The following is a 26,989-nucleotide window of genomic DNA, read 5'->3' on the forward strand; positions in this document are numbered from 1 at the left end:
AGAATAAACGGCTTCAGCACGGCATTTTTAGTAAGTGCTTGGACGAACTTTTTAAAGGAGTTCGGAGGAGAAGCCTGTTAACAGCGTTATGTCTGCAGGTATGCTGAAGGATCGTCCCGTAGAGCAGATGCCCGGGTCTTCGGGTGATCTTCTACCAGAGCTCTCACAACTTCACGAACAAGTTCGGCAGGTGATGCAGAGTATTGCTCAAGCCTTGTGGCCATCCACGTCCCCACCAGGAGGCATGGGGGAGCTTATAGAGAAGCTCAAGGGAGCATGGCGGCGCTTCCGATTATGGAAGATATCAGCCTGCCGACAAGGTGCGAGGGAAGCCTGGGCTATGGTGAAGACACGGTATACCAAGGCTGACCCAAACCACATGGCCGAGGTCGGACCTGTGGGGCCCGATGGGAAAGAGATCCCCGTCAGTTTAGTGTATGATCAAGTAGAATTAGCCGCAAAGTATTCCCAACAGGATTGTAGGCTAGACAGCCTGTTGGATGGTATAGAAGAAGAATTTAATCAGTCTTAGTGACTGTGTACTTCAAGTGCCATATGTAATGTCCCTAGCCGGATTGTAAATCATTTGTCATGGCGGACCTTTTCGCTTCAACCTCTGGACCCGATAGTCCGGAGTGTATCCGAATACCCACTCGGTTATATAAAAACTGGGGTATGCATGGAAACCAGGCGTAGGGGTCATAAGTGCTTGAACAGACAAGTACCCAACTAGCTATGTTATATTACATGGATAGTAAGAAACATCTTCCAGGGAGAATAGTTCCGTTAAGGGTTCCTTTCCCTGGGTACGCATGCCCTAATGTGCATGTACGAACTGCGAGACGTAGGCTAAAAACATCTGGGGGCGTGTAGTAATTGAAATCAAAGTCATATTTTATTCACCAACCGAATATTCCCTTAAGAACGCTAGCTTTCGGCTTCACCCAGTCTGAGGTACACATCCGGCTGACCCGGCAGTAACAATCGCAGAGGTTCTCCCCTTATGCCCTAGCCGAATTAACGGGAATGTAGGGCATAAATACAAGAGCCAAGCAACCCAGCTTGGCCAAAACTTAAGTCATATCGATGCATATAATGGCGAAAAAAGGTACATGTGGAAGAATAACACATGTGCGGGGCATAAAGCCCGGAAAGGTAATTAAATTAAGCTTCTGTATAGGAAGCCCCCAGGTATATTGAGCGCGGTTAGCGCATCAAGATTGTGTAACCAAAACACAAGTGTAGCTCTTTAGGTCCTTGAAGAGAAAAGAGAGAAAGAAAGAGAGAAAAAACAGATGTGCAAAAAATTCATGGAGGTAAGGAGACGAACATAAAGTCCGGCGCTAGGTGTAGAATCTTCGGAGTCTGGCTGCGTTCCATGGGTTTGGCTCGAGTCGATTATTCGATGCATCCCGTAGACGGTACGCTCCACCGGTCAGAACATGTTCGATAATGAAGGGACCTTCCCATTTGGGCTTGAGCTTGTTCTTTTTCTTCTCCGGCAGGCGTAGAACTAGTTCACCAACATTATAGGTTTTGGCCTGCACTTCTCTGCTTTGATACCTTCGAGCCTTTTGCTGATAGAATGCGGAACGGGCTTTTGCCACGTCGCGCTCCTCCTCCAGGGCATCCAAACTGTCCTGCCGATCGAGCTCGGCCTCTCTTTCTTCGTACATGCGCACTCGAGGTGAGTCATGAATTATGTCGCAAGGTAGCACCGCCTCGGCGCCATACACCATAAAAAACGGTGTGTATCCGGTAGTGCGATTCGGCATGGTCCGCAGCCCCCAAAGTACGGAGTCGAGCTCCTCTACCCAATGAGTGTATGATTCCTTTAAAGACCGGACTAATCTGGGTTTAATGCCGCTCATGATAAGACCATTCGCTCGTTCGACTTGACTGTTAGTTTGCAGATGATAAACAGAAGCATAATTGAGATTAATGCCCATGTTGCTGCACCAAAGTTTCACCTCGCCGGCTATAAAGTTTGTGTTGTTGTTAGTGATGATGCTGTGGGGGACGCCATAACAATGTACAACCCCGGATATGAATTCTATCATCGGTCCAGATTCAGCCATTTTGACAGGTTTGGCTTCTATCCATTTGGTAAATTTATCCAACATGACCAGTAAGTATTTTTTTTTCTTATGGGTTCCCCCTTTGAGGGGTCCGACCATATCGAACCCCCAGACCGCAAAGGGCCAAGTAATGGGGATTGTTTGGAGGGCGGTAGGTGGCATGTGGCTTTGGTTTGCAAAAAGCTGGCAACCGACACAATGTTGTACCAGATGTTGTGCATCTGCCCGGGACGTCGGCCAATAAAAACCTGTACGGAAGGCCTTGCTTACAAGGGCCCGGGATGCGGCATGGTGGCCGCCGAGTCCGGCATGGATTTCTACCAAAAGCTTCCACCCTTCCTCTTTGGAGATGCACCTTTGAAGGACTCCGGTTGTGCTTTTCTTATAAAGCTCTCCCTCATGGACCTTGTAGGCTTTAGATCGCCGCACTATGCAGCAGGCCTCATTTTGGTCCTCGGGTAATTCCTGTCCAGTTAGGTAGGCCAGGAATGGTTCTGTCCACGGGGTGATCACGGCCATTATCTCATGGGCTGAAGGTGTTATTTCGGTGGCAGAGCCTCCGATTGTGTTAGGGTATTTGGTATCTGGGGTTGTGGCCGGGTCCAGACTATTTTTGCTGGTGTCCCCTTCCCATACCATAGATAGTTTAAACAGTCTTTCTAGGAAGATGTTCGGTGGGACACAGTCGCATTTAGCACCGGTACGGGCTAGGATGTCCGCCGCCTGGTTGTTTTCCCGAGCCACATGGTGGAATTCGAGCCCCTCGAACCGAGCTGACATTTTGAGGACGGCGTTGCGATATGCCACCATTTTCGGATCCTTGGCATCGAAGTCTCCATTTATTTGGGATATTGCGAGGTTCGAGTCCCCACGCACCTCTAGGCGTTGGATGCCCATGGAGACTGCCATCCGGAGGCCGTGTAATAGGGCCTCGTGTTCGGCTGCATTATTGGAGTCTGTATATAGTATTTGGAGCACGTATTGCACTGTATCTCCGGTAGGGGACGTCAAGACGACGCCAGCCCCCAGACCAGCCAGCATTTTAGAGCCGTCGAAGTGCATGATCCAATTGGAGTATGCGTCGTACTCTTTAGGGAGTTCGGCTTCTGTCCATTCGGCTACGAAATCAGCCAGTACTTGTGACTTAATGGCTCGTCGTGGCTTATCTGTTATGTCGAATGGGAGGAGCTCGATGGCCCATTTGGCAATCCGGCCCGTGGCATCGCAGTTGTTTATTATGTCATTGAGTGGTACTTCAGAGGCCACCGTAATTGAACACTCTTGAAACTAGTGTCGTAATTTCCGGGATGCCATAAATACCGTGTATGCTATCTTTTGGTAATGTGGGTACCGTGATTTGCATGGAGTGAGGATGGTGGATACATAATATACCGACTTTTGAAGTGGGAATTTATGTCCGTCCATCTCTCGTTCGACGACGAGCACTGCACTTACAACTTGGTGAGTTGCCGCTATATATAATAGCATTGGTTCACCAACAGTTGGCGCGGCCAGGATTGGGTTGGTGGCCAGGATGGCTTTTATTTCTTCCAGTCCGGCCGTGGCTGCGTCCGTCCACTCGAAGTGTTCGGTGAGCCGAAGAAGGCGATAAAGGGGAAGTGCCTTTTCTCCTAATCGGGAGATAAAGCGGCTTAAAGCCGCCACACATCCAGTCAATTTCTGGATTTGCTTGAGGTTAGTTGGGATAGCCAACTGCGACAGAGCTCGGATTTTAGCCGGATTTGCTTCAAATCCTCTACTGGAGACGATGAAGCCCAGGAGCTTTCCGGTGGGAACGCCAAAAATGCATTTTTTCCGGATTGAGCTTAATGTCGTATGTTCGGAGATTGGTGAACGTGAGCCTCAAGTCGTCTATTAAAGAGTCGACGTGTCTGGTTTTTATGACCACATCGTCTACATATGCCTCCACAGTCTTACCGATCTGCTTTTCCAGACATGTCTGGATCATGCGCTGATATGTTGCGCCGGCGTTTTTGAGCCCGAAGGGCATTGTGTTAAAACAGAAGGGGCTGTATGGCGTGATGAATGCCGTTGTGGCTTGATCAGACTCTGCCATCTTAATCTGGTGGTAACTGGAGTATGCGTCGAGGAAGCACAATGATTCATGTCCTGCGGTAGCGTCAATGATTTGATCGATGCGAGGGAGTGGGAAGGGATCCTTTGGGCAAGCCTTATTAAGGTCTTTGAAGTCGACACATAGGCGCCAGGATTTGTCCTTTTTGGTACCATCACCAGGTTTGCTAGCCAATCCGGATGTTTTATTTCTTTAATGAATCCGGCTTCCAGTAGCTTGGCCAGCTCCTCTCCCATGGCTTGTCGCTTAGGTTCAGAGAAACGCCGAAGCGTCTGCTTAACCGGCTTGAATCCTTTTAGAATATTAAGGCTATGCTCGGCCAATCTGTGTGGGATTCCTGGCATGTCTGAAGGATGCCAAGCGAATATATCCCAATTCTCGCGCAGAAACTCCCGTAGTGCGGCATCTACAGCGGGGTCTAACTGTGCCCCGATTGATGCTATTTTTGTAGGGTCCGTTGGATGGACTTGGAATTTAACTATTTCGTCCGCTCGTTTAAAGGAGGTGGACTTGCATCTTTTGTATAGTATCACATCGTCCCTGTCCACCGTGGAGCGCAGCGTGGTTAACTCCTCCGCCACAAGGGCTTTGGATAATGCCTCGAGGGCTAGTGCGGCTGTTTTGTTCTCGGCGCGGAGTGCTATGTCTGGATCACTAGCTAGAGTGATAATTCCCTTGGGTCCGGGCATTTTGAGCTTCATGTACCCGTAATGGGGTATGGCTTGAAAAATCATGAATGCCTCCTGCCCTAGAAGGGCGTGATATCCGCTACTGAACGGGGCCACTTGGAATGTAATTTCTTCGGACCTGTAATTCTCCAGAGTGCCGAATATCACATCAAGTGTGATTTTTCCAGCGCAACGTACCTCCCGACTAGGGATGATTCCTCGGAAGGTCGTACTACTTTGCTCAATACGGTTGATGTCTATTTCCATTTTTTGGAGAGTCTCCTCATAAATGAGGTTTAATCCGCTGCCGCCGTCCATGAGCACCTTAGTGAGACGAAAGCCGTCCACAATTGGACTGAGGACCAAAGCGGCTGGTGCTCGGGCTGTTCGGAATTTAGGTTCGTCACTGGCATTGAAGGTGATAGCCGTGTCACTCCATGGATTTATTGCTTCCATGTGGCAGACTTCGGCAAGGCTACGGAGTGCTCGCTTGCGCCTATTATTTGAGGCGAAGGTCTCGAAGACCGTTAATACTGTATTGTTATCCGTGGGAAGGTGCTCTGAGGTATTTTGGGTGAGAAGATCCTCACCGCTTTTGGCCACCTGCCAGAGTACCCAACATGCTCTAAGGTTGTGTGTTGATATGGTATCCGGTGTACTATGGATTTTGCAGGGCCCATTAAACCATCCCTCCAATACGGTTCCACGCCCTGTAGTGGGCTTTTGCTTCTTTGTAATTGAGTCAGGTGACTTATGAGAGTGCACCCTTTTAGTTCGGACTGGGGGTTTTGTCAGAGCCGGATTATCCAAAAATTGTGTTTGGGTTTTCCAGGCACTTTCCATCGCACAGTATTTTCATACTATGGCCGCCAGGTCGGTGAAGTGTGCTACGTCACGGCGACTTATGGCGTTGAGGACTCCCTTGTCCGTGCAATTGTTGCAAAAGAACGAAATTGCATCTTCCTCGCGACAGTCCTTGACCTTGTTCATTACAAGGAGGAATCTGGCCCAATAGTGATGTACTGTCTCTTGGGGCGCTTGCCTAATGTGGGAATGATCGATTGTATCTGGGTGGGTGGGTGGATTTAAGTCCAGACCTTGACCCAATCTATGATCCCGGGGCAGGGGAGTTTCCGATCTTGGAAGTTCGGGCTACAGGATGTTGCCCTGTGGGTTCGGTATGCGGCCTGATTCTAGATTCAGGGTTAGGGCGGTGTCCTCCCGTGAGCGAGTATCCTGTTCGGAGAGCTCGGGAATATGGACATAGTTCATCCTCAGGATAGAGGGAGAATCTCCGCATTGCTCCTCCACCACCGCTATCTGATGGGTGACCGGCGGAGAGTTAATCTCCCTTTGGTCGGGTTTAAGCCTGATTCGATCGTAGTCCGTAGTGACTCCCAGAGCGGCAATGTGATCCAAGAGCTCGTTCAAAGAGGAGAGCTCCATTGGATCCATCTGCTCGGCAAATTTCGAGCCGATGTGGAGGCTATTTTCGATGACCCGAGAGGTCATCGTCGGCGCAGCGGCCGAGCGGGCGGTCATGACGAAGCCGCCTAGTCGGAGAGTTTGGCCTATAGCCAGGGCTCCCCCAGAGATGATGTCGTCCTTGACAACGAGGCGAGCCATCCTCCTTATGATGATGACACAGTGGAACTCTCAATGAAAGCACCAATGTCGGTGTCAAAACCGGTGGATCTCGGGTAGGGGGTCCCGAACTGTGCGTCTAAGGCGGATGGTAACAGGAGGCAGGGGACACGATGTTTACCCAGGTTCGGGCCCTCTTGATGGAGGTAATACCCTACGTCCTACTTGATTGTTCTTGATGATATGAGTATTACAAGAGTTGATCTACCACGAGATCAAAGAGGCTAAACCCTAGAAGCTAGCCTATGGTATGATTGTCTGTTGTCCTACGGACTAAAACCCTCCGGTTTATATAGACACTGGAGGGGGCTAGGGTTACACAAGGTCGGTTACAAAGGAGAAGATATACATATCCGTATTGCCTAGCTTGCCTTCCACGCCAAGTAGAGTCTCATCCGGACACGGGACGAAGTCTTCAATCTTGTATCTTCATAATCCAACAGTCCGGCCAAAGGATATAGTCCGGCTGTCCGGAGCCCCCAAATCCAAGACTCCCTCAATGGGCATCTCCATAGCCCGTTGATTAGCCGTGTCGATGTGATACTTTCTCCCTTTTTGTCTTCTCCACACAACCTCCACCATCATATTCTATTTCACCTATAGTGCTATGTCCATGGCTCACGCTCATGTCTTGCGTGAGGGTTGAAAAAGCTAAAGCGCGTTAAAAAGTATGAACCAATTGCTCGGCTTGTCATCAGGGTTGTGCATGATGTGAATATTTTGTGTGGTGAAGATGGAGCATAACCAGACTATATGATTTTGTAGGGATAACTTTCTTTGGCCATGTTATTTTGAGAAGACATGATTGCTTTATTAGTAGGCTTGAAGTATTATTGTTTTTATGTCAAATGATAGACTATTGCTTTGAATCACTCGTATCTTAATATTCATGCCATGATTAGATACATGATCAAGATTATGCTAGGTAGCATTCCACATCAAAAATTATCTTTTTTTTATCATTTACCTACTCGTGGACGAGCAGGAATTAAGCTTGGGGATGATGATACGTCTCCGTCGTATCTATAATTTTTTATTGTTCCATGCCAATATTCTACAACTTTCATATACTTTTGGCAAATTTTTATACTATTTTTGGGACTAACATATTGATCCAGTGCCCAGTGCCAGTTCCTGTTTGTTGCATGTTTTTTGTTTCGCAGTAGATCCATATCAAACGGAGTCCAAACGGGATAAAAACCGACGAAGATTTTTTTTTGGAATATATGTGATTTTTGGGAAGAAAAATCAACGCGAGACAATGCCCGGGGGGGCACGAGGCAGGGGGCGCGCCCTGGGCCCTCGTGGCCAGCCCGTAAGGCGGTTGATTCCCTTCTTTCACCGCAAGAAAGCTAATATCCGGATAGAGCTCGTGTTAAAATTTTAGCCCCATCGGAGTTACGGATCTCCAGGAATATAAGAAACGGTGAAAGGGTAGAATTTGAGAACGCGGAAACAGAGAGAGATAGAGAGATAGATCCAATCTCGGAAGGGCTCTTGCCCCTCCCATTCCATGGAGACCAAGGACCAGAGGGAAAACCCTTCTCCCATCTAGGGAGGAGGTCAAGGAAGAAGAAGAAGGAGGGGGGCTCTCTCCCCCTCGCTTCCGGTGGCGCCGATTGCCACCAGGGGCCATCATCATCACCGCAATCTTCACCAACAACTTCACCGCCATCATCACCAACTCTTCCCCCCCTCTATGCAGCGGTGTAACCTCTCTCTTACCCGCTGTAATCTCTACTTAAACATGGTGCTCAACGCTATATATTATTTCCCAATGATGTATGGCTATCATATGATGTTTGAGTAGACCTTTTTGTCCTATGGGTTATTTGATGATCAAGATTGGTTTGAGTTGCATGTTTTATTATTGGTGTTGTCCTATGGTGCTCTCCGTGTCGTGCAAGCGTGAGGGATTCCCGCTATAGGGTTTGCAATATGTTCATGATTCGCTTATAGTGGGTTGCGTGAGTGACTGAAACACAAACCCGAGTAAGGGGGTTGTTGCGTATGGGATAAAAAGGACTTGATGCTTTAATGCTATGGTTGGGTTTTACCTTAATGATCTTTAGTAGTTGCGGATGCTTGCTAGAGTTCCAATCATAAGTGCATATGATCCAAGTAGACAAAGTATGTTAGCTTATGCCTCTCCCTCAAATAAAATTGCAATAATGATTACCGGTCTAGTTATCGATTGCCTAGGGACAAATAACTTTCTCGTAACAAAAAGCTCTTTACTAAAACTAACTTAGTTGTGTCTTTATCTAAACATCCCCTACTTTTTATTTACGTAATCTTTATTATCTTGCAAACTTATCCAACAACACCTACAAAGTACTTCTAGTTTCATACTTGTTCTAGGTAAAGCGAACGTCAAGCGTGCGTAGAGTTGTATCGGTGGTCGATAGAACTTGCGGGAATATGTGTTCTGCCTTTAGCTCCTCGTTGGGTTCGACACTCTTACTTATCGAAAACTGTTGCGATCCCCTATACTTGTGGGTTATCACGTATCATCGGCGTATTGGAGAACAGTGGGAGGCAGGTGGGAGAAGATGGGGTGGTGGAGGGCAGCCTCTGAGTTATGGAAGATGAGTTGTTGGAGCAGGTCAGCGACGATGAGGAAAAGGTAGGGGGAAGCCGGGTCACCTTGCCTCAGGCCGTTCTTGCATTGGATCCAGTTGCCTGGGACACCATTCAGGAGGATGGTAGCTTTGCCCGTGTGGCGAATGTTTTGGATCCAGTTGCGGAAGGTTTGGGAGAAACCACGAACGGACAGAATCCTGTCTAGGGTAGGCCAAGCCATGGAATCAAAGGCTTTTTGGAAGTCGGGCTTAAAAACCATGGTTGGTTGTTTGCGAGTGTGACAAGAAATAATGAGATCGGCTGCAAAAATGTAGTTCTCGGTAATATTCCTGTCGGAGATGAACCCAGTAATGAGATCGGTTGTTTGCGAGTATGAGCGGTTTGAGGCGAGAGGTGAGGACTTTAGCAACAACTTTGATTGGGCAGTTCTGCAGAGAGATGGGTCTGAAGGCGTCGGGTGAGGTTGGCGTGTCCTTCTTTGGAAGGAGGACAATGTGAGCACGGTTTATACGTTCTATATCTACCACGCCTTGGTGAAATTGGGAGAAGAAGGGTAGCATGACGCGTTTGACTAAGGGCCAGTAAGTTCCATAGAAGGATGGCCCGAAACCTTCTAGCCTAGGTCTGGCTTGGGGGTTCATTTGGAAGAAAGCAAGTTCGATTTCCTCTTCGGAGAAATTCTCATCAAGGATGTGGAGGCCGGCCACAGCCTGTGGGGTATATAGCATGCAGATCAAAATCACAGGATGCATTGGCTGGAGTACCGAGGAGGGGGACGAAGAAATCCCTAAGAATCTCGGCTTTATGGTGGTGAGAGGTGAAGTCATCGCCGTCGCGTGTGAGTGTAAAGATTTTGTTCTTCCTAAAATGTTGGGAGGCAGACATGTGAAGAATTTTGTGTTTTCCCACCGTGGATGGCCCATGACACTTGAGCACGCCATCTCCAGTAAGTCATTTTTTGGATTGTGCATTTAAGGATTGAGATGATAATCTTACGAGTGAGGAGTTCTGGTTGGGAGAGAGCCCTAGATTCTTCAGCGTGGTCTAAGGCAGCGATTGCAGATTTGCAACGAGATTCACAAAGAGGAGTAGGGACACGTGAACATGCCCATTTTTTGAGGTCAGCCCATGATTTTTTGAGAGAGGAAGCGAGGGTAGTGGCCGAGTTGGCTGATGATGTGGCCAGGGATGGGGCCCAGCATCTCCTAACAATATCTCCGCATGGATGGAAGTTGGCCCAGCCAGGCTCAAATTTAAAAAAGTTGGACCGGGGGATCGTTGTGGTGACGTGAATGAGGAGGGGGCGTGATCGGACGTGAATCGTGTGAGCGATGATAGAGATGTGTTAGGGAAGGCGTTGGCCCAGGCTAGGTTAAAGAAAGCGTGATCGATCCATTCTAAGGTGGGCGTTTCTCTATTGTTCGACCAAGTGAATGGGCGATCGAGGAGCGACAGCTCGATGAGGGCTAGGCCGTCTAGGGTTTGATTAAAGGCGTTGGCCTCAGACTGCCGGAAGGCATTGTTATTTTTGTCAGAGGGGAAGCGAAGGAGGTTGAAGTCTCCAACAATCAGCCAGGAAGAATCATCTGGTTGTGAGATATCTAGGAGCTCATCCAGGAAGGATTGTTTGAGCGCACGTAAAGAGGGGGCGTATATATTGCTAATGGCAATGTTGCGAGCACATGTCGTTGATTTCAGAATTAGGGTGGAGGAGAAGGTGAGGTGAGTGAACGAGACAACTTGGAGAGAATTTGTGTTCACGGCAAAAATAGTGTTGCCATCCGTGCCCACAACTGGTAATGAGAAGACTTGGTCGAGTTGACGTGGCTAGAAAGATCTTAGCTTGGGGTCGGAGTAAGTATCAAGTTTTGACTCTTGCAGAAGGGCAATGTGAGGTTTGATCGCAATCAATTCAGGGAGGACGTCAAAAAACTTGGCATCGTCCCCTAAGCCACGTACATTCCAAGAGCAAATAGAGATTGCAACATTACTCGTTAAAAAGGTTCATACACCGGTAGGTAAAGCAGAAGTACAAGGGTTCTACGGGAGCAAAAGTTACAGAGTGACGCGAAGACAGTACTGGATCTAATGACAGCAGACACGGTGACCAAAAGAGCAACGACGCACTTCATACATGCGCTGTAACAGAGACGGACGAGAGTGTCGGACTACGCCCCGATGACAAGGGGCGGTGCACGCCTAGGATGCGGATCATGGTGCGTCGTCCTCGCTGGAGGCAGAGGCCTCGGATTCAAGGATGGCGTCAACATGGCCGTCATCGGCACCACACAGCAGCGTAATGGCAACCAGGTCTTCAGGAGAGGCAGGAGAACCATCGACAGTGTTGAGGCGGGCATTCTGGATGGCATGATCAATGGTTGTGCCCACGTCCGCAGCAGAGAGGCGAGCGGCCTTGGCCTTGACGGCCTTGGCGAGCATGGAAGAGTACTTAGCCTCCTTGCCAGCAAGCCGCACGCGACGACGCAGCTTGTCTTTGAAGTAGGAGTGGTCATGAGATGTCCTGCGATGCTCCTTGCATATGGTGCTCTCGTGGGTGTCTAGATCCTGAAGAGAGAGATGCGTTCGTCGTGGCAGTGGTTAGCGTATTGTTAACAGAGGCTAAAGGATTCGAATGATTAAGCGTCGGAGAGGATGGGGCGTTACCATTTGCACGTGACGATTCTTCAGCATAGAAAGTGAAAATGGGAAGGGCGGCAGTGCCGGCAGGGGGCGGCACGAGCACTGTGAAAACGGACGTGTCCGACGGCACCAACGGGCCATCACTTCAGTCGAACACTAAAATAGCTAAGATAAAGCAAATGACCAGCAGCCTCATGAAGTGCACAGTCACGACGCTACAAAATTAATGGAGGAGTACACGGCATATCACACATCGGTGCACATACAGAGGACCTGAAGTTATTTTTCACAAATCATGGGCGTCCGTATCGTCCCGTCGCGGCCGATTGATTTGATTATCGTTCGCCGCGATGATGTCACAGTAGCTCCCCTGCAGCTCTTCCACCAGCTTCAGCAAGGCGACACGGGAGGTGCCACCGTCGCTCACCGCTGACTTGGCCGCCTTCTGAGCCCAGGCCGCCTTGGCTCGCATTTTCTGTCCGTCCGAGTCGCCGGCGTCCATCAGCCTCCTGATCTTGTGCTCCACCTCCGCCCTGCCCACCACGGCCCCGGCGCCCCCGGCGGCCGTTATCCTCACCCCGGCGCCGATGATGTGCGTGACGTGGTGCGCGTTCAGGTGCTGCTCGGCCATCTGTGGCCACACCAGGACGGGCTTCCCCGCTGCCAGGCTCTCCATCACCGAGTTCCACCCGCAGTGGCTCAGGAACCCTCCCACCGCGGGGTGAGCCAGCACGCTCCTCTGCGGGATCCACCCGCGGACGATCCTTCCGTGCGGCCCCACGTCCACCGGCGGCGACCACGCGCCGGACCGGACGGCCCAGAGGAATGGGTGGCCGGACTGCACCAGCCCACGCGCCAGCTCGTCGAGCTGCTCGTCGGAGACATGGGCCTGCGTGCCGAACGACACGTAGACCACCGACTCCGGCCGCTCCGCCATCTCGTCGAGCCAGGCGAGGCACCCCTCCGGGTCCTGCTCATCCTCGCGCTCCGGCACGTCGCCGGCGGCGAGGAACAGAGGGCCCACCAGCCAGGCGCGCGCGCCCGGCTGGTAGAACGACATGAAGGCCGATACGTAGTCCTCTTCCAGCATGGCGAAGCTGTTGACCAGGACGCCCCAGCTGCGCGCGTCGGACTCGCCGATGTCATCGATAAGGAACCGGGTCACTGGGTCCTCGGCGTCGCCGAGCTTGGTGATCGTGTCCGGGACATCCGCCGCCGTGATCCTCACGTGTTCCGGCATATGGGCGACGTGGAAGCTTGCGCCGTGCTCAGCGACAGACGGCGGCGGGCTCGTGATGAGCGACCTGCAGGTGGCCATCGAGAAGCAGGACATGCCTTGGAACACGATGCGGCGGACGCCTGCGTCGGCCGCGACGCGGTGCGTGAACCCGAGGAAGGAGTCGGAGACGAGCACGAGCGGCGGAGCCGGGAGCGACGCCATGAACTCCGCGAAGGGCGCCCGCAGGAGCGCCGTGGCGCGCAGGAACGTCGGGTACAGGTCCGGGCCGGGCAGGGTGTCCGTGGACTCGACGCCGGATGGCAGCGGCGGCAGCGAGGGGAACGGGAGCACCGCGAGGCGCACCGACGCCGGGAGGCGGCTGCGGGCGAAGGCGAGGTTGGCGGGCGTGATGACCACGGTGATGCGGAGGTTCTTTTGGTGCACGGCGAGCGCCGTGGCGAAGTGGAGCAGTGGGAGGGTGTGGCCCTTGGCCATGAACGGGAACACGACTACGTGGTCGCGGCCGGCCTGGTTGCCCGCTCCGTCCGCGGCATGGGTGGGTGCAGCGGCACCGTTGTTGTTGTTGGTGGTGATGGCCATGGCAGGGCGTTGCCGTGTGGTTTGCAGGTTGGGTTCTGAAGGGTTGAGGTCTATGGTGAGGTGACGTGAGGCGAGGTGAGGTGAGGTCCTATATAGAGAAACTCAACGCATGGATCGTGTGTATCCCTTTTGTATATAGGAGTATCTTTTTGATATGCGGAATCAATGCTCTTCTGGATATGATATCTGTATCTCTGTATTATTGCAGACACTTTCTTTTTTCAAGTATAGTCTCGGTGCATACACTTATAAGGTAGTCTGAATTTAATTGTACTTCATCCGTTTCTAAATATAACTCTTTTTAAAGATTACAATATGAACTGCACATGGAGCCAAATGAATGAATCTACATTCTAAATTAGTACATCTATATACATCCATATATAGTTTATATTAAAGTTTTTAAAAAGACGTATATTTAGGAATGGAAGAAGTATAATCTTGTCACATGCGGCGTCTATAAAAGGTGAGAAAGTCAAGGTCTAGTTTGAGTGCACCTCTCTATCCAGCTATCTCAAATTTTGGGAACTCATGTAGTAGCGGTTCATTGCCAGTGTGCTATTTGGTTCATAATTGCAATAGCAACGGTTATTATTGCCATAGCATTGGTTCATTTATTAGGATACTCCCTCAAAGCTCAAACTCGTATAAAATATTTTAGATCACTACTTTAGTGATCTAATAAAAGATTTTATATTAGTTTACATGAGAAGTACTAGTATTGCAGGAGAATCAATTTCAGTCCACATGTGGCCAGTTTCTTCCTACCACCCTACTCGTTGCTTCCTTTCATGGCTTTGTACAAGTGTGCATGATGGCACAATGCACTTCTGTTGCGTATATCGTTTACATATAGTGGGTAATTTTAATGAAGATTGAAGAGAGAGGAACCTAAAGCTCTCCGTGACAAACAACATTTGTGTTCATGGGCAATTGGGCAATATCACTTGCTTCTGGCTCAATGTTTGGCTAACCTCAAGTGTAAGCTTTCCAAATCTCTTCATCCACCCCACCAGCCCAAATCTTCTAGTGTCCAGTGTCATAACCTCTTTTTTTATAACAGAGACACTAGAGGCACCTGGCTTTAAATTAATAAAGCCCATAAACTAGGCAGCTTAACAAACTACAACCAATCAGATAAACCTGAATCACATAATCACCGTGGTACATGGTGTAAGGCCCAAAAGAGAAGAATATGCAGGCCCGAGCATAAGAACCCCTTCCCTACGACGACTAAATGGTACAGACTTTGTCTATCACACTTTGCATGGCTTCAATGTCACGTTGTTTCTCCAACGAAGCCCATTACTGTAGAAACATATTGCATTTGAAGATAACATCAGCTAGGTGCGACATGAAAACGGATTAGGTGATGATTTTATTATGGATGTGCCACAAAGCCCAAAGCAAAGCACCCACATAGCGCCACGGAATTTGTTTGTTAGCACCCCGCTGCGCATGAAGCATCTCTAGCAGGTCCCTACCGGACAGAGGATTCCAAGATTGACCGAAAGCTTCTCGCACTACACACCACGCAAAACGTGCGAGATGGCAACGGACTTGATTAGCATCTTTCGGAGCAGCGCGGAGCGCACAAGCACCCGTGGCTGGCCCTTGCCTATTGGCTACGTTGACTGAGGTTGGGAGATGGTTCCTAAACATCTGCCATAGAAAGATTTTCACTTTTAGCGGCAACTCCGTCTTCCAGAGACTCGAGTTTGCTCATCGATGATGGTGTAGGAGGGCAACTGCTACTGGAGAGTGGCCGGTGGGCAGCGCGGCAACAAACAAAGTATCTGTGATGCCTGCGACGGTTAGCACATCTGTTCCTATGAAGGGGAGAAGTACGGATTCGAGTGGGCGATGTGTGTTGCTGCGAGCCAGCAGGGGTCTCGTTGTCGGCATTCGCCGCGTAACCATACTCCTCACACCCACGGGTGGGAGCATGGGGGTGAGATGTAGCGGGTGAGGGTCGGAGCACATGGACGCGGGGGAGGGGGAGACACAGTCGACGAGATCCGACGGCTAAGTTTTGGCCGATAGGACGGTGGCTAGGATGACCAATCTGGCGATAGGAATGGTCGCCCGACAACCAGTATCGACCAAAACAAAAACAATATACTTTGCTCGCTCATAGTTGGCGATCAGTCGGCAGGAAGGAGTTTGATCGAACTAATTCGGTCGCCAGGGGAAGCTGCTCCCGGCAATGCATCGGCCCCTCCCCTCAATCGTTAGCCGGGGAGGGCCAGGGCGAACCCCCATTGGCGAGAGTCCCAGCATATTGCTTTATTTAAAAAAATGTCATGAACAAAAAATACATAATTTTCGTATGAATAATCAAAGAAACATGAAATGTATAGTTTACATGAATATGGAAATATGAAAAATGCCATGCTACTTTACAAAAATGCCATGCTAATTTATAAATTTACATATGGATGATTAGAAATGTGTCGTGTGATCTAAAAAATATGAATTTTGCCGTGGAGATGTTTCATTGTGAAAAAAGGCATATTTTGGAGAACTTTTTTACTAAGGACCAAAAACAAAATTTCATCTTGTAATATTTTTGCTTTATTTGGTCTACTATGCAAAAAAATCATTAAAAAAGACATGTTAGTGAAAAAATTTCCATGCCAACAAAAAATAAAATTATTACCCTCTTAATAATAAAACTGTCATCCTCTTAACAATAAAATGTCAGACTCTCAATAATAAGACTGCCATCCTCCTATAATAAAAATGTCATGTTATTAAATAATAAAGATGTCATGCTCCTAATCATAAACTGCCATCCTCTTAATAAGAAAAATGGCATGTTATTGATTATTAAAATTCCATGCTCTTAGTAATAAAAATGGCATACTCTTAATAATTAAAATTATCATGTTATTAATAATTAAACATGACATGCTATTAGTAATAAAAATGCCATGTGAGAAAGTAAATAAATTCTAAAACTGCCATGAAAAAGTTATAAAATGTCCCAAATGTTTGCATGGGTGTATTACAAAAAAGACCTAAAAATTTCCATGCTACATAAAACCCATGGCAAGTTCAGAAAATTCCCCTCTAAAAATTAGGGATTTTCTGTTTTTCCAAAAATGGAAAATATTCAAGATTCTGGATTTTTAAAATAAAACAAAATAAATTAATTTTTTTCTTCAAATACATAAAAACAAATTTTATTGCATGTTTCCACAAACCTACTTCAGCCCAATTGGTGAAGTGTGCTCACCTGAGGTCTCGAGCTCCCCTCCCCAGGACAAGACTTGCCTGCTCCCTCCCCGTTTGCCCACCCGTGTTCCCTCATATGTGGCTTGATTTGATTGAACAAAATAAAGCCTGGCCCACCCCCTTAAAATCAGGAGGGAAGATGATTAGATTAGAAAGGAAAAAGGGAAAAAAAAGACAGCTGTAGGATAAAGTAGAAGCACGGATGGGAGCATGGGAAGGGAACAGGCAAGCCGGATACCCCTCCCCACGCACCTCACGTGAATTTTTTGGGGAAAAAGAGTGAGCGTCCGTCAAAAAACATTTTATATCAAATGACTCCAGCTCATCTACATGGTGTCGGTCCTGTGCCAAGATAACACAGGAAGGCGCTCGCTAGGGTTGGCCTCCTAGCAAATGTTCATCGGATAGAATTTTCGTATATATTTGTTGGCTGGTACCACACAGGTGGTTGTGTCGCATTATACATGCCAAAATGTAAACACAAAAAATGTAAAATCCTAAACATGATAAATACTACTCCCTCTATCCCGAATTGCTTGTCTTAAATTTGTCTAATATAAATGTATCCAAACACGTTTTTATATTAGATACATCCGTTTCTAGAAAAATTTAATACAAGTAATTTGGGACGGAGGCGATACTAGATAGTTGGACTACATTGTAATTTACTAATAATTTTTTTATTGTGTTAGCTGACATTTTTTAACATCAAAGTACTTTTTATTGCAAGGTGATTACCATATTATCTTTTATAAAAGTATCGACAATCTTTACGGTGGATCTTTCATCCACCCCGCACACATCTTACTTCTAACTAGTTTGGTTAAATCATGGGCAACACAATTAATCTTTCTAGGAGCATGCCAAAAAATAATATGCGAAAAATCACACGCAAGGTGATATATATCATCAAAAACTATCGCCGATAGACCGAAAGAGTGACATCCATTCTTCATTGTTTCTATCACCTCGATGTTGTCAGAGTTCACCTCTATGCGGTTGCACCTGAATGTAGTTGCCAAATTGAGACCAAACCATAAAACCACAAGGCCAGTGCCTCGGCCATAACCGCATCTTGGCACCAATCGATTTCTTCGTTTCTTGCCATGATGAATCTGTCATTCGAGTCTCTGATGATAGCAGTATAAGGGTCCTTGAGTAAGTCTGGGTCAAAAGCCCCATCCACATTTAGCTTCACATAGTTGCTCCTTGGTCTTTCCCAGCCAAGTCGATTGATCATCGCCTTTGCATCACTCGCTATAGTATAGTTAGCAACCAAAGATATGATTTCCATTGCTAAGAACTTAGGTTCCTGGATGCACTAACTTTCTCCTCTCCCACCATAAATACTATGAACCAATAGCAATTGCTTTCGTTGAATTTTTCAGACAGAGCACCACACATTCTTCAGATGGTTGTAGCAATAAAAATTCTAGCATAGCTTGTCCCGCATGATCCACAACGCATGATTTATCAATAGCAAAATACAAACACAGCAACCGTCATACCCCTTTAGCTTTTGCACAAGTGAATAACAGATGTTTTGGCTAACTTTTTTTTAACGACAATTGTAATTTTCGAACGTTCTCACCTTGTCGATAGAGAGGGAATCGATCCTTGCACCTACTGCATGCATTGTCATCTCGTAACCAGCCCAGCTAACTCTTTACTATGATTAAACGTACGTTACATTTCGTTTTACCATATGCAGCCAAAAACTAGAAAAATAAATTTGATGTCTATGTGTGGGGTGCCTTTGGACTCGGACCTAAGTCTCTCGTAACTAAGCTCAGGCCCATTAACCAGCTCACTTAAATTACTTTTGTTGTCTTACCCCCTAACTGTATGCTTTTAAATAGCCCGTTGGTTACAGTAGGCAGTTTTCATATATAATATTAAAAATGCAATTGTTTCTCTCCATTACGGTAGTATGTCTCGCTGTCTTGCTCCCATTTCTACCTTGTCTGAGAAAAGTAAATAATGGGTTAGAAAATTAAGAGGATTGAAATAGGAGCACGCAATCCGTGCTCTCATTATGGTAGCATGTTTCTCTCCATTTCAAGACCAGGAGCAAGCAACCAATGCATGTCATCGGGCTCTTGGACTTGATAACTTAGGTACAGAGACCATGATAACTTTGCCCTGTGGATAAAAGCTGGTCAAAACATACCACCGATAACTTCTTTTGTAAATATCATGATAATATAGACTCACGGACTTGATAACTTAGGAATAAACACCACGATAACTTTGACCCATGGAATTTTTTTTGTTAAAAACATACTCCGATAACATCTGTATAAATAACAAGGTAATATAGGCTCCTGGACCTGATAACTTAGGTATAAACACCACAATAATTTTGACCCGCCAAAAAAAGTTGTTGAAAACATATCCTGATAACTTTTTGTGTGTAAATAGAATGACAATATAGGCTTCTGGTCCTGATAACTTGGATACAAATACCACGATAACTTTGATCCATGAATTTTTTTTGTTGAAAACATATCACTAATAACTTCTCGTGTAAATAACATGATAATATATGCTTCCGGACATGATAACTTAAGTACAAAAATCACGATAACTTTGACCCATATAAAAAAGTTATTTGCAAACATACTCCGGTAATATCTGTATAAATAACATGGTAATATAGGCTCCCCGGACCTGATAACTTAGGTACAAACACCAAGATAACTTTGACCCGTGAAAAAAAGTTATTGAAAACATACTTTGATAACTTTTTGTGTAAGTAGCATGATGATATAGGCTCCTGGTTCTGATAACTTGAGTACAAACGCCACGGTAAATTTGACCCATAAAGAAAACTTGTTGAAACCTTACTCCGGTAGGATCTGTGTAAATAACATGGTAATATACGCATAGCAGACCTCATAACTTATTTAGCCTAGGCATGATAACTTTTGACTTAGAAAAAAAAAGTATTCAAAACATGTTAACATGGCATCTAGTTTCGAAGGTTTCGCCGCGGCGTAATTTTTTTGTGAAAACAAATTTTTGATCGAATAGGCAGTTTGAGCTACAAAACATTTCGAAATTTCAAAAATAAAGAGAATCTACGAAGACATTAGTTTTTCTGCACTTTTAGTGCATTTGCACGTGGGAGAAAGTTGGAAGAAGTCATTTTTATGTCCGGATTTTGCCTATGTAAACATTATGGTAACTTATGTATCATAGACGTGATAAATTGCATACCCCAGTAACCTAAAAAAAAGTCGTTGAAACACATCAATATAGGATCTAGTTTCGTAGATCTCATCGAGACGATTTTTTTATGTGAAAACAGTTTTTCAATCCGAGCGACGGTTTAAGCTACAAAATATTTTGAATTTTGAGTTTTAATGGAATCTTTTATGACATCATCAATTTTGTTTCTATGTGCATGCATTGGGTTACCGGGCTGAATTCATTTGGTAATATAAAAGCATTTGACGCATCTTGCATGCGGTTTGTTAGCGAGTTTGCATGCCATTGCAAGCTGTGGGATCGTTCGGTATCTATACTTATAATTCGAACGTTTGGAAGATATAACAGTCCTCGCCGCCCCGCTGTCGACTTTGACTGTCCGACGCGGCTAGTGCCAGGGTTGATTTCTGACGCGCGCTTGCAGGTGGAGGTGGACTACGTGCCGGAGAAGGCCGACCTCGACGTCGACGACCCCCTCCTCGGCGTCTTCACGGCCATCCTCGAGAAATTCAGCTTCACGGCCGCCGCTGCCGCCAAGGTATCCGGCTCCTCCTCTCCTCCCGTCCTATCATGTCCTTTTCTTGAAAACATTGCGGGGTTTATGGTAGGGCTTCAGTTGGTTGTTTGAGCCGCGAGGGTTTGATAGTGTCTGGTAACATCAAATCGGTTCTCTGGCTTAACTGGAATTGGGACTGAAACTCACGGGTTGTTTTGTACTTTTGTTGCTGGCAGGGCGAGGGGAACGAGAAGGAAGCATCTAATAATGCCGCAAAGAAGAAGGGGTCCGATGTTGATTATGATGAGCAGGATGCCCAAAAGAAGCACCAGCTGCAGAGGATGAAGATTGCAGAGTTGAAGCAGATATGCGACAAGCCTGATGTTGTTGAGGTGATTTCTCTCTTTTTTTGACGAAAAGACGGCCCTAGAGCCGCATTTCATTGATTAATCAGGAGAGAACAAATACAAAGACTTTAGAGTTAGAGACTAGGTGAAAAGCCTGAAGCTGGCATCCAGAAAAATACAGCGAGCAGCACTCAAGGAGGCTCAAAAAATCTGTCAACCAGGGTAAGCCCGGCAGCCGACCAGCATCGCGCTTCATCCATGATACGTCCCATGAGTTGTGGAACGGAGCACCTATCGCCCGGCAGCCGACCAGCATCGCGCTTCAACCATCGCGTTTTTTGCATCACAATGTAAGACGTTTTTCTCTCTTCAATCACTGTCCACAATGCAATGCCTAAAATTGTTGAGCTGTTATGCTATTGCGCCATCTATGTCAACATTATCTATGGTATGGTTACAGAAGGTGCTTTTCATCTAACATGTGCGTTCTTGGTTGTTTCCCTTGCTAGGTCTGGGATGCTACTGCCGTTGATCCCAAGTTGCTCGTATATCTCAAGTCCTACAGGAATACTGTGCCTGTTCCAAGACACTGGTCCCAGAAACGGAAGTTCTTGCAGGTTTGTGAGTTTTGAACCATCTATTTTTTAGTATGATAATCATGTTTGTGAGTTTTGAATCCTATAATTGGTATGCAGAACATGGTTGCATTCTTCCAAGTCATCTAGAGTGCGGGTTTTGGGGGCATTGTTGTAGGCTTGGTTGCGCAGTTTTGTTCTACCAAACGCTTGTAGTGCCCCCCCTAAGATTTGTTTCACTTGGCCTGATTCCAAAATTTAGCGTGCCCTGCAAAATTTGGCTGTACCAAAGCTTTTGTTGGTGCATAGTGGCAAAACTCAACCATTGGCACGCCTGCTGCTGGTGCCCTTTTTGCTGACGTGGCTAGAGATAGTTAGCTTAATTTAATACTTTATTTCTTTGAGTAACAGGCTTCAGACATTAATATCTTCTAAAATGTTAATCCCATCGGTCATTGCTGGAAATTTAATTATCTTAACATTACTGACATTTGGGAGACGTCTTGATTATGCATTACCAAAAGTTTGGTCTGGCTATTTGGGCAACAAACCAAAACATGCCCAAGTGTCCAAAATGTTTCACCTTTCTTATACAGATGTGTAATTCTTGCAGGGACTGCTGTAACAATCGAGGAGGCTGGAAATGGTGTTGTTCCGCTTGAATGGTTTCTGTAGTGTATATAGGATAGTTGAATCTTATGTGCATACATTTGATGCTTCTTCTGCTGAACAGATAAGGTCCATCTAGATTCTAGAGTCCATGGATTTTGATATTTTGATATTATGTGATCATACTTCTTAAACTGTTATCTTTTTCTTGAAGACTACAAAATTCTGAACTCAAGATAGCATCTGACATTGCCATATTCACCTATTACTCTGTTCAGATTTTAGACTCACACATTATGTTGTTGTTTCAGGGGAAGCGAGGTATTGCAAAACGACCTTTCCAGCTTCCTGACTTCATTGCTGCAACTGGAATTGAAAAAATGAGACAGGTAATTTTGTGGATTTTGTTCCCTCTGTTACCAAAACGACCTGAGCAAGCTGATACTCAGAACTTGCCTGCACACAGAAAGACTAATTGATTTCTAAATGTTTATGCAGGCATACATTAAGAAGGAGAACAGCAAGATGTTGAAACAGAAACAGCACGACCGTACTCAGCCCAAAATGGGCAAGATGGATATGGATTATCAGGTCAATATCTCCACCTGCATATCATAGTACTTTAGTCATGTTGTCAAAGCTGCAAATTCTGAAGCAATTTGTGGGTTTTGTTCCCTCTGTTTTCTTCCATAAAACCATGAAGACATATATTGCTACTTTTGAATGCCTTCTATAGTTTTCTTGTATATATGGACGTGCATTCGTTGCTGTGTTGGTGTATTAGCCCCTCTTTTTACGAAAATCTAAGTCCTCATAGATCCATCAGAGTAACTGTCTAAGTGCCAATCTAATGTTTAGGCAACTTACACAAGTAACAATGCTAGTGTTGGTGTTTATTTGTTATAACTTCTTTTTCTGCGATAATATATTTGATGTAACTTTAATATATAGATCTGTCCTTTTTGGGGGTTCAATATGCTCCTGGTATCAGTTGTACCAAGACTAATGTGTTGGCATTGTTTTGTTCCCACAGGTTTTGCATGACGCATTCTTCAAATATCAAACAAAACCCAATTTGACTAGTCATGGTGATCTATATTATGAAGGGAAAGAGTTTGAGGTACGCACTCTTGAAAATTTACACAGCAACAAGGCAGACAACATCCATGTGTCCATATATGGTTCTGATGCCAAGCTCTAGCATGTGCACATTCAACAGGTGAAGCTTAGGGAAATGAAACCAGGTATGCTGTCCAGGAACCTTAAAGAAGCTCTTGGTATGCCTGATGGTGCCCCGCCCCCATGGCTTAAAAGCATGCAGGTATGTATTCAATCTATTGTTTTCCTGGTTTATTACTAGCAATGCCTTCATCATTAGCCAATTTTGACGCCAATTCGTTTATTTATTTTCAGCTGTATGGTCTTCCACCCTCTTATCCTTGTCTGAAGATCCCAGGTTTAAATGCCCCAGTATCTCCTGGAGACAGTTTTGGTGATGCACCAGGGGAGTGGGGAAAGCCTCCTGTTGACGAGGTATCTTATCTATTAAAATATGTTTATTAGACCATCTAATCATTCCCTAGTTTCTTGCCAACAGCATGGGTACCCACTATATGGAAATGTTTCTGGGTTTCTGCAGAAGGACGAACCTAATTACCATGTAAATTAAGTTAGTTGTATTATGGTTTGTCGTGAGCAGAACTAACATTTACTTACTTCGGTTATCTAGGAAGAACCTCTCGATCGCAGCAAGCACTGGGGAGAATTGGAGGAAGAGGAAGAAGAAGAGGAGGTGGAGCAGGAACCAATGGAGGACGAGGAAATAGAAGAAGACATTCGATCTGTTGACACCATCTCAAGGTATTTTTCTATACTTCTGTTCTTTTTGCTGTCAAGTTATTTTAATTGGCAGTTACCAGTTTTTTTCCATCAATTAAATAGTGCATGACACTTGGTATTTACTTTTCCTCTCTTGCTGTGTGTAACAGTACTCCAGCTGGTGCCGAAACACCTGATGTTATTGACCTTCGGAGGTCGCAGCCTGAGAGGCAGGCAAAAAGGCTATACAAGGTATGTAAACTGTTCCCTGTGTCTGTGACAGTCATTTATAGGCACTGTTTGGCTTGACTAGTCTTTGCTGATAATCATCAATTTGTTGTTTCTTCCCTCTGAAGGTTCTTGAACCGAAAGAAGGACGGATTGCCACTGGGATGCTGTTTGGGTCGACGCACGCGTATCGTTTCTAAAAACAGAAACAGCTGCTGATGTTTCAAATAGATAACTCTGAATTATTACTATGTTTCAAATAGACTTCTGTTGGTATTTTGTTGATCTCGCAAGGCCAGAGAATGCCGCGCAACCAATTTGAAAAGAGCGTGTTGGGTTCGAATGTTGAGGCTCAACTGCTTGTCCAAACAGAGTTTTGTCTTTGTATCCTCTTCTCTCACTGAAATGCTTCAAAGATTTGGTCGCGAGATTTGTAAACCGTCTGTACAGCATAACTACGGGACAGAGTTTAGATGATGATATTCACTCTGGCATGCTTCATATTCCCTTCGCTTCCTGTCTCTGCACCTCTTTGGTTGGGTACACAACCCTTCTTGATTGGGTACACTATTTATCATCACATTTGTTTCGACGAATTTTCATAATAATAATTAATAATATGCCATGCACACTCAAGACTGTCACTTGCTAATACTACCATACGTGCTTTTTTTTTGCTTTTTTTGATGAGGAATCTATCACAGCTGTCTTAGCCTACTATGTATATCCCGTACACTTTTCCTCCCTTACAACAATCTAGTAAAAGACTCTACGTGCTATACTCCGCATATTCTTATGCCAACCAGAAAGGTTCCATAGTTATAGTATTGCTTCTTTTTAGTAAGTCAGCTGCGCGAGCTACGACGACCTAAAAGATTCTTCAGTTTTCCCTTTCTTCAGACTTTCAAGTCAGCCATGCGGCACAGCTATGCTTGATCGGTAGTGTGTGCTAGCACGTTGTGCTCATAGACCAGCAGCATCGCTCTCCCTCTTCTACATAAGATGCCCAAAAAAACAAAGTTCCATGCGAAGCCTAAAAAAATGACTAAGAATTCACACGCCTAACTTTTCCAAGACTCCAGGTCCAGGCATTCTGAAAATAGTTTGTTTTACAGAACTCAGGTGTTCTACGACACAAAAACTGCCATGTGAAGCACAAACTGACTAAGAGCATGCATGACTAAATTTTTCAGGGCCTTCGAATTTCAGAAGAGGTTTTTTCGTTTCTTTTCACCACATCCTCTCAGGAGCACCCGTGTTTTTTTTTCTCTCTCCGCAAGCATCTCATGAAATACGCTCATGAAATAAGAGATCTAAGAATGGACAACAACTTCTCATGAAATACGCTCCTACTGATTAACCAAGACAAACTGTACAGCTGCTATTTCTGTCTCATCTTCCCCGAAATAAAGAATTTTCACCATTCCACTTTACATAAAAGATTACAATGAGTCCGTTTCAGGTTACAGCTTACAACATCAGCAGTATGAAATAACGTTACATGCAGATGCCGCTGGACCGAGTGCACAAGAATGAGGGGGGGAGTGGTGAATCCAACGACCAGCGAACCCTACCTAGAACAGCCAGTGCTTCTTTTTGGTCTTGCGAGTCGGAAGATCTGCAAAGAGCGGATTATAAGAGGACTACAAGGTCACACGAGCCAAGATACGGACTCCGTTCAGAATTTCTAAATGTAAGCACAAAATTATGCTATAGCTGGCAGGTATCATCGATCGAGCAAAATAGTGCTCACCTTCATTGGCATACAAGGAATTATAGTGTACTTCGCACCAGAAACTTAGCCAAAGCTCTGCAGAAGGTGACAGGGAACGATGAGCACCTACTCCCTCCGTTCCAAAATAGATGACTCAACTTTGTATAAAGTTAGTACAAAGTTGAGTCATCTATTTTGGAACAGAGGGAGTAGTATTTAGCTGCTACTAGCAGCAGGCAATATTTTTAGAATGAATGATTGACACAAAAAACAACAAAGTGGTTCAAAATAAATGGGACACAAGTTTGACATGGCACAGAATAAGTCAGCTTTGGGAAAAGCACAATCTCAACTCTAACCTCTTGTAGGAGCGGCATCCCTGGGGACTATCTCGATCAGGCATGTGTCTCTAAACGACGTCAGCAGGCAGATTTTGGCACCAAACTGATTTAACAAATCAAAAGGTATCAGACAATTATAACTGATACATGACGCCTCCTAATATTGAAACAATTGGGTACTGGTAGCTTGGATTTCTGCCATATTCACATAAAGCGGAGCATATTATTTGGAAGAATATCGAAGTGCCATCTGAACTAACAGAGCATGTAACTCCAAAATGAAGCATAAGAAACATGAACCGGTGATGTGTGGTCATCAGGAGAAAAACAAAGTAACTAAATATGAAGAAAAAAATGATGTTGCTTGCCAATTCAGATGCATGAACATCATAGGATGAAAATCACATTTCGTAGTGTACCAAACTCAGCCATAGAAACAATTTTAGCGCAATGAGCAAAGAAGTATAGGCTTATAGCTACAGAAATAAATAAATAATATATTAATAGATTCATATTTTTCAAAGGTTACAAACATGAAAATATCTAGCTCAATCTAGAGGTACTAAATGCTGCAAGAAATAATGCAAAAACGAGATGTAGTCCAAAGGTTTTTACTCATACTACAAAATAAACAGCCATCTTGAAAGTGTTATGTTACCCGGTCTGCAGCCGCTTGTAAGGTCACATGATCTCCCCATTCCCCAGATCTACAATATCATAAATAATATAGCTATGCGTAAGGAGATGACTAACAAACTGAACTTAAAGCATGGCAGCATCTCAAATCAGCTATGTACTGGAAGTCTGGAAGTATAGAACCTTTTCATTTTCTTCAAGTAAACCTTGTAGTCCAATGGTACATAGCCTTCATAGTGTTTCCTGAATTC

At 45.6% G+C, this 26,989-nt stretch overlaps 3 protein-coding genes across 4 annotated transcripts; 1 reads left to right on the forward strand and 2 right to left on the reverse strand.

Moving 5' to 3' along the window:
* Positions 1-11,879: 11,879 nt before the first annotated feature.
* On the reverse strand, positions 11,880-13,613 carry LOC125514578 (scopoletin glucosyltransferase-like). The gene has a single exon (XM_048679912.1). It carries the CDS (start codon positions 13,525-13,527, stop codon positions 11,995-11,997), a length of 1,533 nt encoding a protein of 510 aa, XP_048535869.1. The 5' UTR covers positions 13,528-13,613; the 3' UTR covers positions 11,880-11,994.
* A 6,617-nt stretch (positions 13,614-20,230) lies between these two features.
* Positions 20,231-24,247, forward strand: LOC125516650 (splicing factor 3B subunit 2-like). The gene is made up of 12 exons (XM_048682011.1): positions 20,231-20,512; positions 20,707-20,862; positions 21,327-21,434; positions 22,313-22,390; positions 22,500-22,592; positions 23,035-23,121; positions 23,221-23,322; positions 23,415-23,534; positions 23,599-23,661; positions 23,731-23,861; positions 23,990-24,071; positions 24,176-24,247. The coding sequence occupies exons 1-12, from the start codon at positions 20,231-20,233 to the stop codon at positions 24,245-24,247; spliced, it is 1,374 nt and encodes a 457-aa protein (XP_048537968.1).
* A 1,156-nt stretch (positions 24,248-25,403) lies between these two features.
* On the reverse strand, positions 25,404-26,989 carry LOC125513797 (OVARIAN TUMOR DOMAIN-containing deubiquitinating enzyme 11-like; the record flags this gene model as incomplete). Of its 2 annotated transcripts, XM_048679006.1 has the most annotated exon segments (5): positions 25,404-25,665; positions 25,801-25,857; positions 26,121-26,205; positions 26,761-26,809; positions 26,922-26,989. In XM_048679006.1, coding segments are annotated over 5 exon segments (303 nt in total), but the record flags the coding sequence as incomplete, so codon positions are not given.

Source organism: Triticum urartu, chromosome 6, assembly GCF_003073215.2.
Source record: "Triticum urartu cultivar G1812 chromosome 6, Tu2.1, whole genome shotgun sequence".
NCBI lineage: Eukaryota > Viridiplantae > Streptophyta > Magnoliopsida > Poales > Poaceae > Triticum > Triticum urartu.

Bases quoted from the DNA above. Each gene is read 5' to 3' on its own strand.
- LOC125514578 (XM_048679912.1), bottom strand. From the start codon at position 13,527: ATGGCCATCACCACCAACAACAACAACGGTGCCGCTGCACCCACCCAT.
- LOC125516650 (XM_048682011.1), top strand. From the start codon at position 20,231: ATGCGGTTTGTTAGCGAGTTTGCATGCCATTGCAAGCTGTGGGATCGT. The intron at 23,323-23,414 runs GTATGTATTCAA...ATTTATTTTCAG, and splicing joins CATGGCTTAAAAGCATGCAG to CTGTATGGTCTTCCACCCTC. The intron at 23,862-23,989 runs GTATTTTTCTAT...TGTGTGTAACAG, and splicing joins TCTGTTGACACCATCTCAAG to TACTCCAGCTGGTGCCGAAA.